The sequence below is a fragment of the Fonsecaea pedrosoi genome, assembly GCF_000835455.1.
Source record: "Fonsecaea pedrosoi CBS 271.37 unplaced genomic scaffold supercont1.6, whole genome shotgun sequence".
Taxonomy (NCBI): Eukaryota; Fungi; Ascomycota; class Eurotiomycetes; order Chaetothyriales; family Herpotrichiellaceae; genus Fonsecaea; species Fonsecaea pedrosoi.
This window is the reverse complement of record NW_013550610.1, coordinates 812,210-827,791: the sequence shown is the minus strand read 5'-3', so window position 1 is coordinate 827,791 and position 15,582 is coordinate 812,210. Positions and strand designations below refer to the sequence as shown.

The 15,582-nt window shown below is 51.6% G+C and overlaps 3 protein-coding genes across 3 annotated transcripts; all 3 read left to right on the top strand.

The window, feature by feature from the left end:
- Positions 1-4,296: 4,296 nt before the first annotated feature.
- Z517_09222 (uncharacterized protein) lies at positions 4,297-4,992 on the top strand (the record flags this gene model as incomplete). Its single annotated transcript, XM_013425132.1, has 2 exons — positions 4,297-4,395; positions 4,468-4,992. The coding sequence occupies 2 exons, from the start codon at positions 4,297-4,299 to the stop codon at positions 4,990-4,992; spliced, it is 624 nt and encodes a 207-aa protein (XP_013280586.1).
- A 2,444-nt stretch (positions 4,993-7,436) lies between these two features.
- Positions 7,437-8,147, top strand: Z517_09221 (uncharacterized protein; the record flags this gene model as incomplete). The annotated part of the gene is made up of 3 exons (XM_013425131.1): positions 7,437-7,587; positions 7,676-7,890; positions 7,956-8,147. 3 exons carry the CDS (start codon positions 7,437-7,439, stop codon positions 8,145-8,147), a joined length of 558 nt encoding a protein of 185 aa, XP_013280585.1.
- A 1,487-nt stretch (positions 8,148-9,634) lies between these two features.
- Z517_09220 (uncharacterized protein) lies at positions 9,635-11,233 on the top strand (the record flags this gene model as incomplete). Its single annotated transcript, XM_013425130.1, has 3 exons — positions 9,635-10,300; positions 10,359-10,773; positions 10,902-11,233. 3 exons carry the CDS (start codon positions 9,635-9,637, stop codon positions 11,231-11,233), a joined length of 1,413 nt encoding a protein of 470 aa, XP_013280584.1.
- Positions 11,234-15,582: the final 4,349 nt, after the last annotated feature.

Here is a 15,582-nt window from a genome sequence, read left to right as displayed (position 1 = left end):
TCAACACTCAACACTCAACACTCAACACTCAACACTCAACACTCAACATTGCCAAGGCCGTGACATTATAATACCCTTCATGTTCCCTATTCCGTATCTATCCGTGCGTATCTCTCTGCCCTCCCTACTCTGCTTTCGCTTATATGGGGCTCTAACGCTGCTTCTTCCACAGCCAGCAGAAAGCGACCGTGCCTGTACTATCATCTACTGTCCTACTACGATCGAAGCCGAAGTGCATTGTCTTGTTCCACCCTCTCAGACCTGCGAATTCGTGGTGCGGTGATGGCGAAAGGTTGATCCTTGAGGCCGTCGGCAGGTCGGTCTACAAGAGAAGGACTTGGGAAGCAACCAGGCTGCTGCTACCAAGGAGGCTGACTATCGATGCTAGGCTCGGTCTACCTACGCAGGAGCAGGGAAGACAAAGGAGACGAGCTTCATCTCACATCATATTACGAGGCTCTGTGCGTGGCTTCTCAATTCATGTGCCATGCATGTTCCATCTTCGTCCGTCGTTCCGTCCGTCCGTCCGTCTGTCTGTACGCCCACCTTTCCACACTCCCTTCCGCTTCCACGTTCGCAGAACGTTTCTAACATGACTTCTCTCGCAGGAAATCAACAGACCTCGCCTATCCTGCCACGATCGAATCAAAATGACGCGTTATCATATTCCTCCTGACGACCGCCCATACAAAAAGACTGGCTCCGATGTCGATACCGCCCACAGTGTCGGTCTATAAGAGTAGGGACAAGAGCAGGAAAACAAAGTTGTGCACGATCCGTGACGTCCAGCGAGATATTCTTTCGTAAGCATGCCGATCCACATCTCCTGTTTCGATTCCACGTTCATCTGTCTGTCTTTCAACCTCCGTCCCCCGCTATTACATCTGCATTCGCAGAGATCTGTAGCGTAGTCAGGCTTCCGCGCGGAAAGTGAAGCAACTGACCCCCTGACCTGCCACGATCGAAGCGCCCTTCCCTCCTCCACCCAGACGCAAAGCGAGATTAGTGACGTGATGATGCCGAAAGCCTGATACGACTGCCGCCGTGGCCGGTCGCTCTACACTACACGAGAAAGATGCAGGCTTCTCGGCCGGAATCCGCGATATGAACTACATCCTGGATGATTACGGGTTGAAAGTCGTTGATGGTGAGGATGAAGACTCCGACGACCTTGGTAAAAGCGAGGCTTACGAGATCGAAATAAAAGCCACGGTCTTCATATCACGCTGTCGGGGGCACACTGATCCTGTTCCATATTCAATTTTCCATGTCCGCCTGTCTACCTCTCCACTCCTGCCTCCGCTGTCACCGATATTGCTAATAAAGCTAGGCTTCCTCACCGAACAGCGAGCGATCCCTGTCCTGCTCTGTCCTGTTCAGTCCTTCCTTACTACAATCGAAGTGCATTAACCTTCTTCTACCCAGGCCTGGAGGTTGGCAGTGAGAATGGGCTGATTGATCGATTCAACGGTCGGTCAGTCAGTCTACAAGAGTCGGAGCAAGACCAGGTATCTTTACCTCCCAGCAAAGCCAACACGCTGCCACTTACCGATCACGGCAAAGAGCTACTCGTCTGTATTCAGACCGATCGATGAAGCGGGCGAGGATCAGAATCAGGTATCAGTGAAAGGAAACGGCGAAGATGGTACCGGTAAAGCAACGGCCAGTGCCGAATCTGCTAGTGCTCGGCTTCTCAGTACAAACAGTCCAGTTCCGTGTCGGATTCAAACTTTGCCTACTGATCTCCTCTAATCGCACAGATAAAAAACCTTTTCCGATTTAATACCTCGATGCGCCACGCCTTCAGAATGCATGTCGCGGATCGCACTGACGAACCGGATGAGGTACACGTGTGCAATATCTTCCACGACAACAGAATCGGCTTCAATCTCGTCGAAAAGGTCAGATTGTCGCCGGTGGACTGGTCTGACGACCCAGAAACACCCGCTGAAGACCCCGAGAATAGCCGTTTCAGGAGTGACGACGGTAGAGGCCTTTCAGCTAATTAATCTGGCTTGGAAAATTTGTCAGGACGAGTGAATCGCGGGCATGAATGGGAACAGCGTGCCCTGCTCAATAGGACGAGAAGACACGATAATAGATGTCGTCGGTGCCCAGGCATTGTTTGTCTCACAGGGTGGCTTCATGAAGAATCTCCTCGTTTCTTGGTTGCCGCCGATCGCCTTGACGAGGCTCGGGATGTCATTGTGAAATGTAAATGGACATACGGCGGACCCTTTTGTCAACCTCGAGCTCGACGACACTCGATACAACCTGCATCATGTTCCATTGGCGTCTGAATGACGGCCTCCAGGGTCTCAGGGCTCCTGTACCGCTGGATGCAGCACTAGAGTACCTTGCATGCAGGCCGGAGCGTGTGCTCGGGGTACAACGTGGCAGAAACAAATGTCGACAGGCGCACACCATGACTGACCCTGAACTACGAAACCGCAAACATGGCACCGCCGGTTCGATGTCCATGGCCCTCCCTGAGCCCCTAGACAACGAGAAGACTGCCGAACTAATTGAAGAGTTGAAGAGGGAAAACAATTATGAAGCGCAAAAATTGTGAAGGGCAAATAAGACAAGGAGGCGGATGTACATTCTCAAGCAATTGAGCAAGGTCTGGATCGTGGTGGCAGGATTCCTCCTCTACTGTTTCGACTTTGAGGGCGCTCCAGTGAGTTTCGATCAGAGTTCAAAGTTCTCAATCTTTGTGTAGTTACTGGTCAACATCCTACGTCCTGCGCCCGCCCACCGCCGGCCCCCTTGACACCTACTACGCAGCTTGTGCTCTGCAGTTCCAAAGGAAAGGTTTAAAACACCTTCTTCTCCGGTTCGCAAATGACACGCCTCGGAGAGTCTTCTTGTGTCGAATTTCTACAGGGTCGTGTTTGAGAGCACCCCGAACCCCCCTCCATTGATGCCGCAACTACCCGGCTTTCCAGGTGAGCAATCTGAAGAGCTGCGTAGTTCGTTGTAGACTGTGACCATCGAGCGCACAAACAACCTCGTGGTCTACGGCAGCGGCAACCTTTATTAATCGTCGCCGGCGCATTCGGGATTTTTAAAGTGGTTGATGCGCTCATACGAGATGGCGTCCTGGCAGCCTTGCTCTTACGTAAAGTCCTGAAAGATGAGACGTGGTGGCAAGGACTTTTCATTCAACGTCGATGTTGTCAGAATCCCTCCGCTGCCGACGGTCCAGATGGCGAGTCACGGATTAGAGGATGAGACGTTGAGTCATGGCCTCCACTCGCTTCTACTATGGAATTGCGAGGCTCTCGATGTCCATGTCTGTCTCCCTGTCTGCCTTTCTACTCTCTCACCCCTTCTATGTTCGCACATTTTTCTAGTGCAGCCAGGCTTCCTCACTGAAAGGCGACCGAACCTTGTCCCGTCCTGTCCCGCCACCATCAAAGCGATCCGAATTGCCTTGTTCTACCACGCACTTGGAACGGGGAATTAGCCCTGTACGAGTGCCGAAACGACTGATTGATGGTCAATATCATGGGTTGTTGGTCTACGAACGGAAGAGGAGCAGAAAGAAGAGGAGGTCTGTGTCAATAACTCCGATCGTCGAGACGATGAACATCCCACCTACATCCGTGCAGGCAACCTGATTCTCGATCGGATTCATCAAATCGGGATGCATGACCTGATGAAAGCCTCTTGACATGATATCGTCGTCCTGAGGCAATTCACTGTCATGAATATCGACCACCTCCGTGCCAACAAATCCACTCGGCATGGGCCGTCGATGCTCGTGTGCCGTTCGTCGTCCATCATCTGGGTTGCTATCGCTTCGGCCACTTGATTTTTGGATGAACACACGATGATTCATTCCAAGGGAGCTTCAAGGACCAGCTTCTGACGAGCTCCGACCTGCCACCACCACACCGGCCGCCCACAGATCCGTGGAGCAACCAGAAACCCCTCCGCAAGGGCTATTCGTCTTGGACATGTCTACGGCGAACTCCTACCTAAATTCCTCAGTCGACGGCACCCAAGAACCGCAAAGCATGTGGACAGCCGCGCGAACGTCAAGTGTTAGGAATGGCCTATGTAGATAGGCAGAGAGCAGAGATAGGCAACAGGTGGGATAGGTATTCCTTGGTAGTATGTCTTAACCAAGACTCCAAGCATGAGGGAAGTGAAGCTTCCCTTAGGCGGTGAGAACGCGGTGCTTACATAATTAGGGGCTGTCACGTGCGTGGTGTGCTTGGCGATTTGTGACAATAAGATTGTCGAGTCCGGCACCACACATGACACTCTGATAAAAAAAAAAGGCTGTTGATGGATGGGCGGGACGCCAATGCTCCTAGTGATACAGGCGGCCCCGAAGTGTCCAACGAGTTCACAACGTTCGGGTACCCGCTGGGTCTGATGTTCAGTGTACCGGATGAGCACTTTGTTGGCGAGGGCGTCCATCCATTCATCAATACTTTGACACTCGATATCTGAAAGATCCCCTACTGCAGCAAGAGCAAGCGCGGTGGTCGCTCGGGCTGTGTACCGCAAATCTCGCCTGTGCGAACTGCGAGGTGGGCGCCCACCGTGGTGGAGATCCAGGAGGACGCCGACGCCATCGATGTCGAGCTCCGGCTCGTGGAGACCGCTAGGATACTCAAAGCCATCCAGGTTTCGAGAAAGTACCAGCCCGATGCATTTATCGCCGTCGGGGGTGGTAGTGTCATCGACACGGTCAAAATGATGAATCTGTTCGCTCCACTCAAACTAGTCATCGCCAGAAACCATGATTTCACCATGGACATTACTGCCTTCGAAGCCAGACTTGCGGAGGCAAGGCAACCCCTGCACCCCGAGATCGTGGCCCGAGAATATGGAACCATAGGGCAAGCAAGCCAACACCTATTACCCCGAGGCAGAGCTTCTCGACTTCATCAACCCACCTCTCGGCCGTGGACTCGTAGTGGCTCTGAAGCTTCTGGTGCTCATCGCGTACCGACAACAGGCAGGGATAGAGACTGAAACGAATAGCACACAGTGGGATGGCCAAGTCATGCTTGTTCTTGCTTCTGGTGAAAGTGGAACTCGCCAGATTATCCAGAGCAGTCGATCCCCCCATATCAATCAGCCAGCCGGTACACATTGCGAACATATGGTAGAAGGCAGCAGTGGAGACGTAAGATCCCAACCCGTTTGATGACTTCTTTGATCATTCTCGTTCGAGAATAGGAGTGCTGGGCTTGTTGAAGATCAAGACGGCCAAGAACCGTACAAATCTTTTCGACTCCAGCCGCTACGTGGGCTCGGACATCGTGTATGAAGTAAAGAAGGAGAAACTGGGGATTTCGCATTGGTACTCTGTCTCATGGCGCAGCCTTGAACAGGATAGATCGCTATTAAGGGTGCAATTATGACATGAATTCTGAGACGACGAGGTCCAACTAGGGCAACTACATCGGCGTGAAAGATATGTGAGCGCTCAGCCTCGTGTGGGATATCCTACTATGTCAGGCTCGCAGGCCGTGATATTCTGGACCACGAATTCAACATTGACATCGTCTGCAACAGTCGTATTTGGCTTGGATGGCTGGCTTCAAGCTGGCTCTGCGTGAAATACGCCAATTTCGTCACGCCAGTGCATTGTCGCACGAAAGCTGGACAGCAAATCGTGGCGGTTCCCGAAGCACCGCTCACCTACCGCAGGAAGTTCAACGTCCACCGCCTGTCTGTCAACCTTTCCACTATCCGCATTCGCAGTCGCAGTCGCAGAGATTTCATCCAACACGGCCAGCCTTCCCTCATAGAAAAGTGACAGACCTTGCCTGTCCTGCTACGATCGAAGCGCCTTGAATGGTCTTATTCCACGCACCATGCAGAACCGAGGGTCGATAGTGCAGTGGTGCCGAACAGGCTGATCGATTGTCAATACCGCCCGGGGCAAGAGGGGGTAAGTAAGAGTTCACAATCTTCATACTACACTACTATATGGGGCTCCGATTTAAGGTTGCTTTCGCCTTCGTCTTGACACTGCCCGACTGAACGCGGAAGATTTGTGACGGGTTGAACCCTGAGGAACCAGCGCCGAGCTTAACGATCACGTGTGGCGGAGGAATAATATTCCGTACGCAAGGGATGGATGGCGTATACAGAAGAGGGACGCAAGGGAGAGAGGTAAGACAACGGGTACCCCTTACAGTGGAGCGTACGATATCAGGAGAGAGAGTGAGAGGGGGCGTGGTTCCTCCTTTGTTTTCCCTCCTCAGATTTGTCCTCCTTATTACTAGGTTTGCTATTCACCGATACTTCTAATACAGCTAGGCTTCCTTACAGAAAGAGAGCCGTGCGAGCCCGATCTCGCAACTTTTCGTACGGCAATTGTACCAGCAGCAGTATGTGGACTGGGAACGGATGTCTGAATACCTCGAGCATGACCTGGTTGTAGCAGTATTACCTCCATCGCACGACCTTGCTGTGGCGCAAGAATCACATGTGACCGAGCCATGATACGCATCTCGAGGACCACACGCTGTGGACAAGACTTTATTGCGGCGTAATAGTACATCGGAGTAACTATCCAAGGCAACAGCTAGCATTCAAACAGTTTCCGCTGGTCAGGCGCCACATGTTGCTGACATTCCAATCAAAAACTCCAGGCACAAATCCTCCACTCTTCATAGCGCATTCTCCTTGTCGTCTTACGAGCCTGGCCTTACGCACACGCCCGGTTTATCTCGGAACACTATGCCGCAAACACGTATTGCAGACATAGATGCGAGCTCAAGGTGTAGTCGAGTGCTTAGTTCCGGCCGAAAGTTCCCGCCACGCTGCGGTCGATGAAGAAGGGGCTTTGCTGGCTCAGAGTCGAACCCTGGAATTGGGGCATTGGGCATCTCCCTCCTTGCAGATTTCCTCCTAGCTCTACGCCGCAGGGCCCCCGCCGCGTTGCTATTCATTGTTGCTACCTGGCTGGTCAGCTGTCTCACCACCGACGGGTTCATGTAGCCAATCGCGCTTGAGCACGTGTCACATCGGCAGGCTTCTTCTGCCTTCTGCCTGTCGAGACTTGCATGTAGCCAAAACGTGATTGGTTGCAAGACTCGGAAGGATTAGTGAGGCTGATTCACAGGCTGATTCACAGGGTGCCTATCGGCCGCTCAGACGCCCGAGTGGCATGTATAAGGCCGCCCGTATGTCGCTGCCTGTTATGCCATGGCCTCCTAACAGTGCAACTTCGCCAAGGATTGAGCGCACCCGAGTGGGGCGTGTAAGTAGCGGTGTGCCCTCGCACATTCCTCGACGCCTCGAAGAGGCTTCGAGACTCCGTATATAAAGGCCATTGCCATCTAGCCTTTATTTATTCATTCTATCGACCTATCCATCAACCTCCGCAGGCTTCTCTTACACTGCCATCCGCTCGTCGTCGGACAAATCCCCTAAAACGCGTACATCTCAGATCCAAACTCACAATGTCTGTTCCCCAAACCAACACCATCACGCGCCTCAAGTATGGCAAGAAGGCCAGGATGGGCACCATGGGCATTGTTCTGAAAGGCGACAAGGTCCTGCTGATCCACCGCAGGCTGAAGAACAAGACGATCAAAACAGACGGTCCTCCCGGTACGTTGCAAAGAATCTAACACCTCCCAAAACAAAACCACACATGGTCGCGGTCGGACCCGTTTGCGCTAACTAGCCAATTCACAAGACACTTGGGCCTTCCCGGGCGGTGGCGTGGACGAGGACGAAACCCCAGAGGAGACGATTGTGCGCGAAATCCAAGAGGAGGTCGGCCTGGAGGTGGCCATCAAGCACATCGGAGACGAGACGGTGTGGGGTGAGACCGATGACTTCTTGGAGGACGACCTGTGGCGCTGCTTCTTCTTTGTCCTAGAGCAAGTCGACCCGGAGCAGGAACCCAAGGTTCGTCGTGAATGATTTCCCCTTGCACGGAGAATGGAGATGCTGACCCGAACGGTCGTCGCCAGATCATGGAACCGCACAAGCACGTTGGCTTGATGTGGATGGAATGGAATGAGCTGTGGGCCAGGATTGAGGCCGAATTGGCCGACGACTGGGAAGAGACGGAGAGGATGCGCTTCTTCCCGTCCATGTGGAACATGGTCCATAAATATCCGAAGCGCTGGGATGCGGCTTGCTTGGAGAAGCGCCTGAACTAGTAGTGGCTTTGGACTGTCTCTCAATACACACACGCAGTCAACACACAGTTGCCTCCGCGCACACCCACACCCCGAAGGTTCATCTCGTAGATTCCAGGCCCTTTGCACCTGGTCATGCATTATTCAGAAGGCTTATGTAAGTGTGGGCGCAGTGCTGCCCTAACCCTATCGGCAAGGTTAGCCGAATAATTTCCACCTTGGCACACAACAAATCCGCAGCCACACTAGATATATTTCCTTACCTAATTAATTAAGATATTCCGCCAACAAAAATCGCTCCCACGTTCGCCACCACCGTATGAGGAGGTCGCGAACATCACTACTTTGGCCCTCCTTCAGCCCTTTACCCCCTGGCCGCTGTCCTCCATACGACGAATGTCTAGTCACAGAGCGACCCAGCCAGACAACGCTGTACAATGCTGGTTCAACGCCAGGCCAGACACAAAGGGTCCCTGCAGCTCAACCAGGGCAACCAGGCCGGCTGCCGACCATGTCGTGTATCGTGAGAGCTCCAGACAAAGACTTGGAAGTAGGACAATGGCGGTCGTGTACAAAGAACCGAGCCCTACTCTGTGCTCGATGTGCACCTCAATGCACCAAAAAAACACTCAACTTCCAAAGAGTAGTGATACCGTTCTATGCTGCAAAAGCACCGAGGTGGAAAACAGGCTGGCGATTGATGGTCTGTGTTGCTGTGCTCAAAGCCTAGGACGAAATTCCGTGTCACAACCTCAGGCTCGAGCTGTGGGAAAGGTAAGTCAACCTGCCAAGTGGCAGAAAAATCATGCCCAAGGCAGAAACGTGGCCGCGTCTTATTCGCCCGAGGCCTCAAGGAGGCCCACAATTTGTGGTTCGCTGACTCAAGGCTTTCTGCCCCCCGATCGTTTCTTATTCGCTCGTCGCGATGGCGTCGTTCCTGTGTTCAAACACGCCCTAGCTCGAAAGGAGCCAATACGCACGGGCCACAGGTACTAACTCCACCCTGTGACTGCAGCTCTAGCGTATATCCAAGTTGCATCCCTCGGCGCGACCCTTGCACCCCTGCTTGAAAGGCGACCAGTGGGTCTGTGGAACGGCACACAGTGCCTAGTGCTTATGCCACGCGATACTTGGGGCTCACACTTCAGGTATGAAGACCCGCTCTGCAGGCTCCGGGGCCAAAATGATTCGCATTCTGGTTGCTGTTTTCAAGACACCGCCTTTTGTGTTTAATTTATCAACCTTGTCGGCCACATGTGGCCGCCGCACAAGGCAACCGTCAACACCAAGGGTGCTGCAGGTGAACAACGCCCTACCTAGTCATAGTACACATGCTACGGAAATTTTACAAAAGCTCGAGTGCCTTGCTTTGTCCTATTTACAGACGTGCACCTCCGCCCAAGTCAGCGAGGAAAACCTTTCATTCCTACCTTCCACCCTACCTACCTCTTACTCTTACAGTATACCTTTTTTTTTTTTTGTTGGACACAACACTGAGCCGAAGCACCATGCCTTCTAAAAGAAAGCGTGCAGCAAAGGCCGCAGCTGTCGTACCCAAGGCCCCCCCGACCGAATCCGTTGTCCCCTCGACAGCTGATACGGCTGATCCCTCCGCTGCCGATCTTTCCAATGCCTTGGCCGACTTTATGAAATCGGGAGCAAACATTGCCGCCACTTGCGGCGGGTCCATTCCTCTGTCTGATTTCGCCGCTTTGGTCTCACGGATCGAACGAAAGCCTGCGAGCCAGGCCGATGACACAGAAAAAGGGCCGAAGAAAAAGGGCAAGAGGGGGAGCATGTCTACCCTGACGACGACAACGACCACAAGAATGGACCCCAGTCCCATCGTAATCGACTGGGAAGACCATAGCCGCTGGACGAACAGGGTGATGTTCCCGATCCCGGACCGCGAGATGGACAGCACGATGACAATCGGGGACTTTTTGGAGCACTGTGACCCCATCGTGCTTGGAATGCCAGGCGATGATGGGTACGGCGAAGGTGCGGATGACGCCTGGACCATGGACGCTCTCCGCGTTACGACCAACCTATGTCCGTACTCGATGGGAATCGTGGATCGGGTTGAGCATCTCTTGCTGCCCAATGCCCGCCACATGGGGCCCAATGGCATCAAGGACGGAGGCTTTGTCAGGGCCGAGCTACACAACATCAACGTGAGTAAGGTGGTGATGGAACGTTTGAGGGTCGCGGCTAACACACGCGTTCTGGTAGGTGTACGTCGGACACCCGGGCTCCTCCAAGATCCGAATCGAAATTCCCGGCGCGGAGAACCAGTTCGGGTCGCTGGTTCTATTCCTGCCGAGCGAGTACGAGGGCGGTCAGCTCACCGTGAACCACGCCGGTTCTTCCACAAAGTACGACTGTGACAAGACAAGAAATTCTCAGGCCCTGCACTGGGCAGCCTTTCTCAGCGACTGCGAACACGAGATCTCCGGGGTCACCAACGGCCACTGCGTGATCGTGACTTACAATCTGTACCACCATCAACGAATTGCATTCGTTCCCGGCGGTGAAAAAGACCCTCTTCAAGGACTGGGCCTCAAGCCGGCGCCGGTGGACTTTACAAGCCTTGCGCCGTACAACATTCTACAAGACCTTCTCAGAAACCCGAAGTGGATGCCAAACGGTAAGTCAAGAACCCTATGCCTGGGATATATACCCCTAGCAGCCCCCCTGGGCAAAAAGGCGCTCCGGCAAGGAAAGCACGCCAGCTGCCCCCGGGCGACGAGGTTGGCTGATATGTTTTGCGTGCAGGCGGGACGCTGGGCATCCACTGCGCTCACGCGTACCCAATTGGGGTCTCGAACCTCGCGGACAGCGGCGAGGCTCAAAGCCAGCTCATCAGCGACTGGCCCGCCGGTTTTGGCATTGCTTCTCTCAGGGGCACCGACGCGTCAATGCACGCCGTCCTCGGTAAACTGGGTCTGCATGCGGAGGTGGGTCTGAAAGAACCGGCCGCGGGACTCAGTCCCGATATCGAGTGGGTCAACGGACCGATAGTCAAGCACTGGGCCCCCAAAGGCGTCGTAAGTCCTTGCCTGCAATCCCCCCCCCCTCCACAGAGGAGAGCTACGTTCAGGTTGTGAGATGAGAAGAACCTCCAAAGGCTAATCGATTCTGCAGGAAGATTTGGCCAAGTTGCCTAGCCTTGCGGAGAACTCTATGTGTATCGTCGTCACCATCCCCCCGGCCCGCGAGCGCGACACCCAACCCCCGGCCGTTAAACCCAAGACAAAGTTGGCGACAAAGAAACCGAAGTTGAAAGGAAAAGACTAGAGGAAGGCCGACGACACCGCTGTGTCTCACGGCAATCTTGGTGTGACGGAACTAAAAATCACCATTGGCGGTGATATGAATCTCTTGCGGAAGAGCAGTCTGACGGGAAATTGGCGATGGGTCTCATTTTCTCCTTTCTCTTTTTTCTTGGCTGACCGATGCCTCTCTGTCTTGGAGGGCCTAGAGAAGGAAACGACGGAACATTCTTTGACTATGCTGTTTATTCAACCTCTTCTTTGATGTGTGTAACCTCTGGTTTGATGGCTCTCATCTCCTTCTTCTTGCGCCTCTTGATTGGCTGTTCTTTGGGTTGTTTCTCCCGCTTGCGGTTGCGGTTGCGATCGCTCTTTTGCGGCGCATCTTCCGCTGGTTTAAAGTAGTTATGCACACGTTCCTTGTAGCTCTTGATCATGTTTGAGCCGAGTAAAGCCTCTAATATGTAGGTCGCAGTCCGTATACCAAAGAAAAGGTCAAGTCGAAGTCGGCTACTTTTTCCGCGGACTACGAGGATGATCTCTCTCTCAAAGGTTACAGAAGCTTGTCCTGTTGATCCGCACGGAGTAACAGAAGACTGAACAGTTTGCTGCAGCAAGTTGCTGAACGCACTTCATTCACGGGGGACATCTCTTTCGACGGCCGGATGCTGCGAGGCCTGCCCGTAGGCTGGTTGACGGGGAAGCTGCTCGACAGCTTATTCTACGGGAGATGCATGCTAACAGCGGACATAAAGGGCGTGAGAGCACATTCGCTCGAGTTACTGATCGATTCTATTATGGTAGCCTATACCAGACGTCCAGAGATATATTAAGCCGTATCGAGCATGCTAATTTAGAGCATCTTAGAGGATCGAAGAGCAGATGCGGCTGACGTATGTGGATAAGAGATGGGAGTAAGTGCATGTCGATGTGACTTCTATACCAAAGTCTCGTGGCGAGAGCTATCTCGTGGAAGCTCGAAGTGCCTTTAGCGGATGGGTAGAGGCGCGTGGAACTACGCGCATAATAACAGTGTAATAGTATCTAAATTTCTATGGGATGATGTGATTTATCGACATGGTCTTTTCAGGAGGCTGATCGTTGACGGTAGTCCTGAAAATAAGGATTTAACTACTAAGTTGACGGAGAAGTATAGCATTAAGAGGGTGGCAATCTCGGCATACTACCCTTAGGCTAATGGGTTGGTTAAGGTAGGATATCGAGTGGCTGCGGATATCTTAGCTAAAACCTATAAACATCCAGCTCGAATAGACTGGGTAGATCACCTTCAAGATGTACTTTATGCTGATCGAACGACAGTCAAGGCTAGCACTGGCTTCACACTATATGAACTGGAGTATTTAGATCGCTTTATCCTACTAATTAGGTGTAGAAGTGTTCACCTAGCATGTTCTTCCGTAGGAATAGGCTCATTAAACCGATGAACTGGTGGTAATGAGAGCGCGAGTAATCGGGAGAAGAAAAGAAGATCTTGAAGAGGTACGAGCGCATCTGAGGCGGATGAGAGAGAAATGGAAGGAATGTTTCGAGGAGAGACACCAGCTGCGTAAAGGACCGTTAGAACTAGGTATGCTTATGTTGGTACATGATCCCTTTAGTATCACGGACATGTCGAGTTCGAAGAAGCTTTCCTTTCGATTAGTGGGACCGTATTATGTACTGTAGGCGAATCCTGTACTCGGAAACTACTCTCTCTCTGAACTTGACGGAGCTCAGCTACGTGGTACCTTTTCTGGTAATCGGTTAAAGAGATTTTTCCCTCGTGAAGCCGAAGAGCAGAGTGAGAACATAGAGAGGCGAGAGGACGGCGAACGCGGAGGTAAGTTGGCAAAAGGAAGAGGACTCGAAGATAGGAACCCTTGCGAACCCGAGCGCTCATGTGAGAAACCTGGGGAGAATACACAGCGTAGTCTTCCTGACGACGGAATTGTTGTGGAAATCCCTGCTCCGCCCTAGCGGCGCAAGCGGAATCGATTGAAGTGGGTAGGGCAATCTATTGAGCAATAAAGGGAGCATTGCTAATCTGAGATGGGAGGGAGGGAGGCGAAACCTCCCTGTGACTGCTCTCACATCTCTTTTTACTTGATTGCTTGGTTGACTGAATTTGGTTGAATTCGTAATTGGGTGTTTCCTGTTATGAGCGGATACAACATCTACGCTGTCACAGAGGTGTCTGCGCAAGGGTGACGGAACTCAACGTTCTCGTATATTGGATCTGTTTCTGAACGTTCCTTGCGTGTTTTTAGTCATGCTGGCTGGAGAGGTGTAAGAGAAAAAAAGGTGGAAAAGTGTCGAGGGATTGAGGTGCCGTGTTGCCAAGGTTTGTAGTCATGTGACTGTACAGCCGGAATATAACCAAACGTGGCTGAGCGGCGGGGTTTGCATGCATGATCGGACCGAAGAGCTACAGTGGGGCAAGTAACATATTAACTGCAGAAAGGCTAGAGGTTACGATTCTCACAAGTAGAGAGGGGAGGAGCCGCTTGCTGTGCTCAAAGATGAAGAAACTGGAAAGGAATGACTTGGAGTAAGCGTGAATGGTACAGATTATGTCAAAGACGGATGGTTTCGAAGGAAGAGAATGAGTCATGTTGTTGACAAGTATTGGGAAGTTCCCAGTGGGCTCGAGGGATTCTTCTCCATTATATGAAGTAAACCTAGAACTGTTCAATTCCCGTCAGATTACGCCCACGGTCTCTACACCACAGCGCCAAGTGAGCGTAGTTATACCGGTCGATCCGTTTACACCTGTCGAAGGGTAAGAGACGATCATCAGACGAAAGAATCCTACCGTTAGCCCTCTTTAGTTTACGAATACAGTACAGCGCCCGGGAGTCACCATGAACGATGCTATCAGCCCTTCCTTTTAATCCATTATACTCGGCCCTTCTACTGCGCCTACTCTTTAAATGCGGCATCCGTTCAATTCAAACATTTACCGAGGCCCTACTTAGTTCCCTATGCAGATGATAGGTTTAGATGAAGCAGCAGCTCAGTTTTACACGGCCCTGGTGATGATACGGACTCTAACTACTGTACAAGAAAGGTTTACCCTTAAGATTGAAGATTGTCTTAAGGATTCGCAACGTAAGGCATGCAATACAAGAAAAGGTCAATCAGTTCGACTACGCGGAGTTCCCGCATATTGGAGGTGAGGTAAAAGAGGCGGAACTACTTATTAGGACTCGCACCTAACCTAGGTAGATAGGCTAAGTAAAATAAGTAAATAGGCTAAGCGTAGGCTAAGCGTCTACGCCTCGGATAAGTAGCGGTTAGTAGGCCGCTCCTTTACTTAAAGCCCTTAAGGCTTTAAGTCTCTATATATAGGGCCTATAGCTATCTATTCTAGGTATTATCTCTCTATCGATCTAGTCCCCCTTACTAGGGGCTCTTATACTACTATTAAGAAGTCAGAAAGAAGTTCTTAAAAGGGCTAAAGAAGGTTCGAACTTAGAACGTCTAAATCTTCCCTACCTATAATAATTATAGTCGGTCTTTTAGTCCTTAGACTACCCTGGAATATTAGGAAGGCTTTGTAATTCCGTACTTAGGAAAGACAACCTCGATGCCATGGATTCTCTATAGAATACACGAATGTCTACGACCCTCTTAGACGTATACCCTCTCGAGATACTACATAGAATTAGTCTTTCGATGATGATACGACTATTAAAGACAGCCGGAACATATCATACCCATCCTGCACCATTACTTCAAGATGTTAAACGTAGTTATTAAGATCCCTCGTCCACGGGCTGACAAGATCAGTTTACTAATTAATCCTTTCATTACTATGGCTACTAGTACCCATCGTCTTATATAACGTCAGAAGATCTAGTGGCTAAATAGTGCGGAGCCTCCTAAAGTATATAACCTGATAGCGAGTGAAGGTTGACCTAATCGGCTAGTTATAAAAATTAGCTGGGCTGAACAGAAGGTGATTGAATGTAAGAAGCCTAGAGTTTAAGACACTAGACCTAAGTCCTCAAGCCCCGATAACTCTGGAATTCCAGGAAGAGAAAGTGGTTGCGGAAGAATCCTTACAATCACGTGACGGTGCAAGGGATTCTAAGTCAACTTAACCCAAGAATCCTAAGACTCGTGAACCTCACGAGACCTTTGTTACGACCTACCAAGTCTGATGACTGGGCCGCGGAAACGAG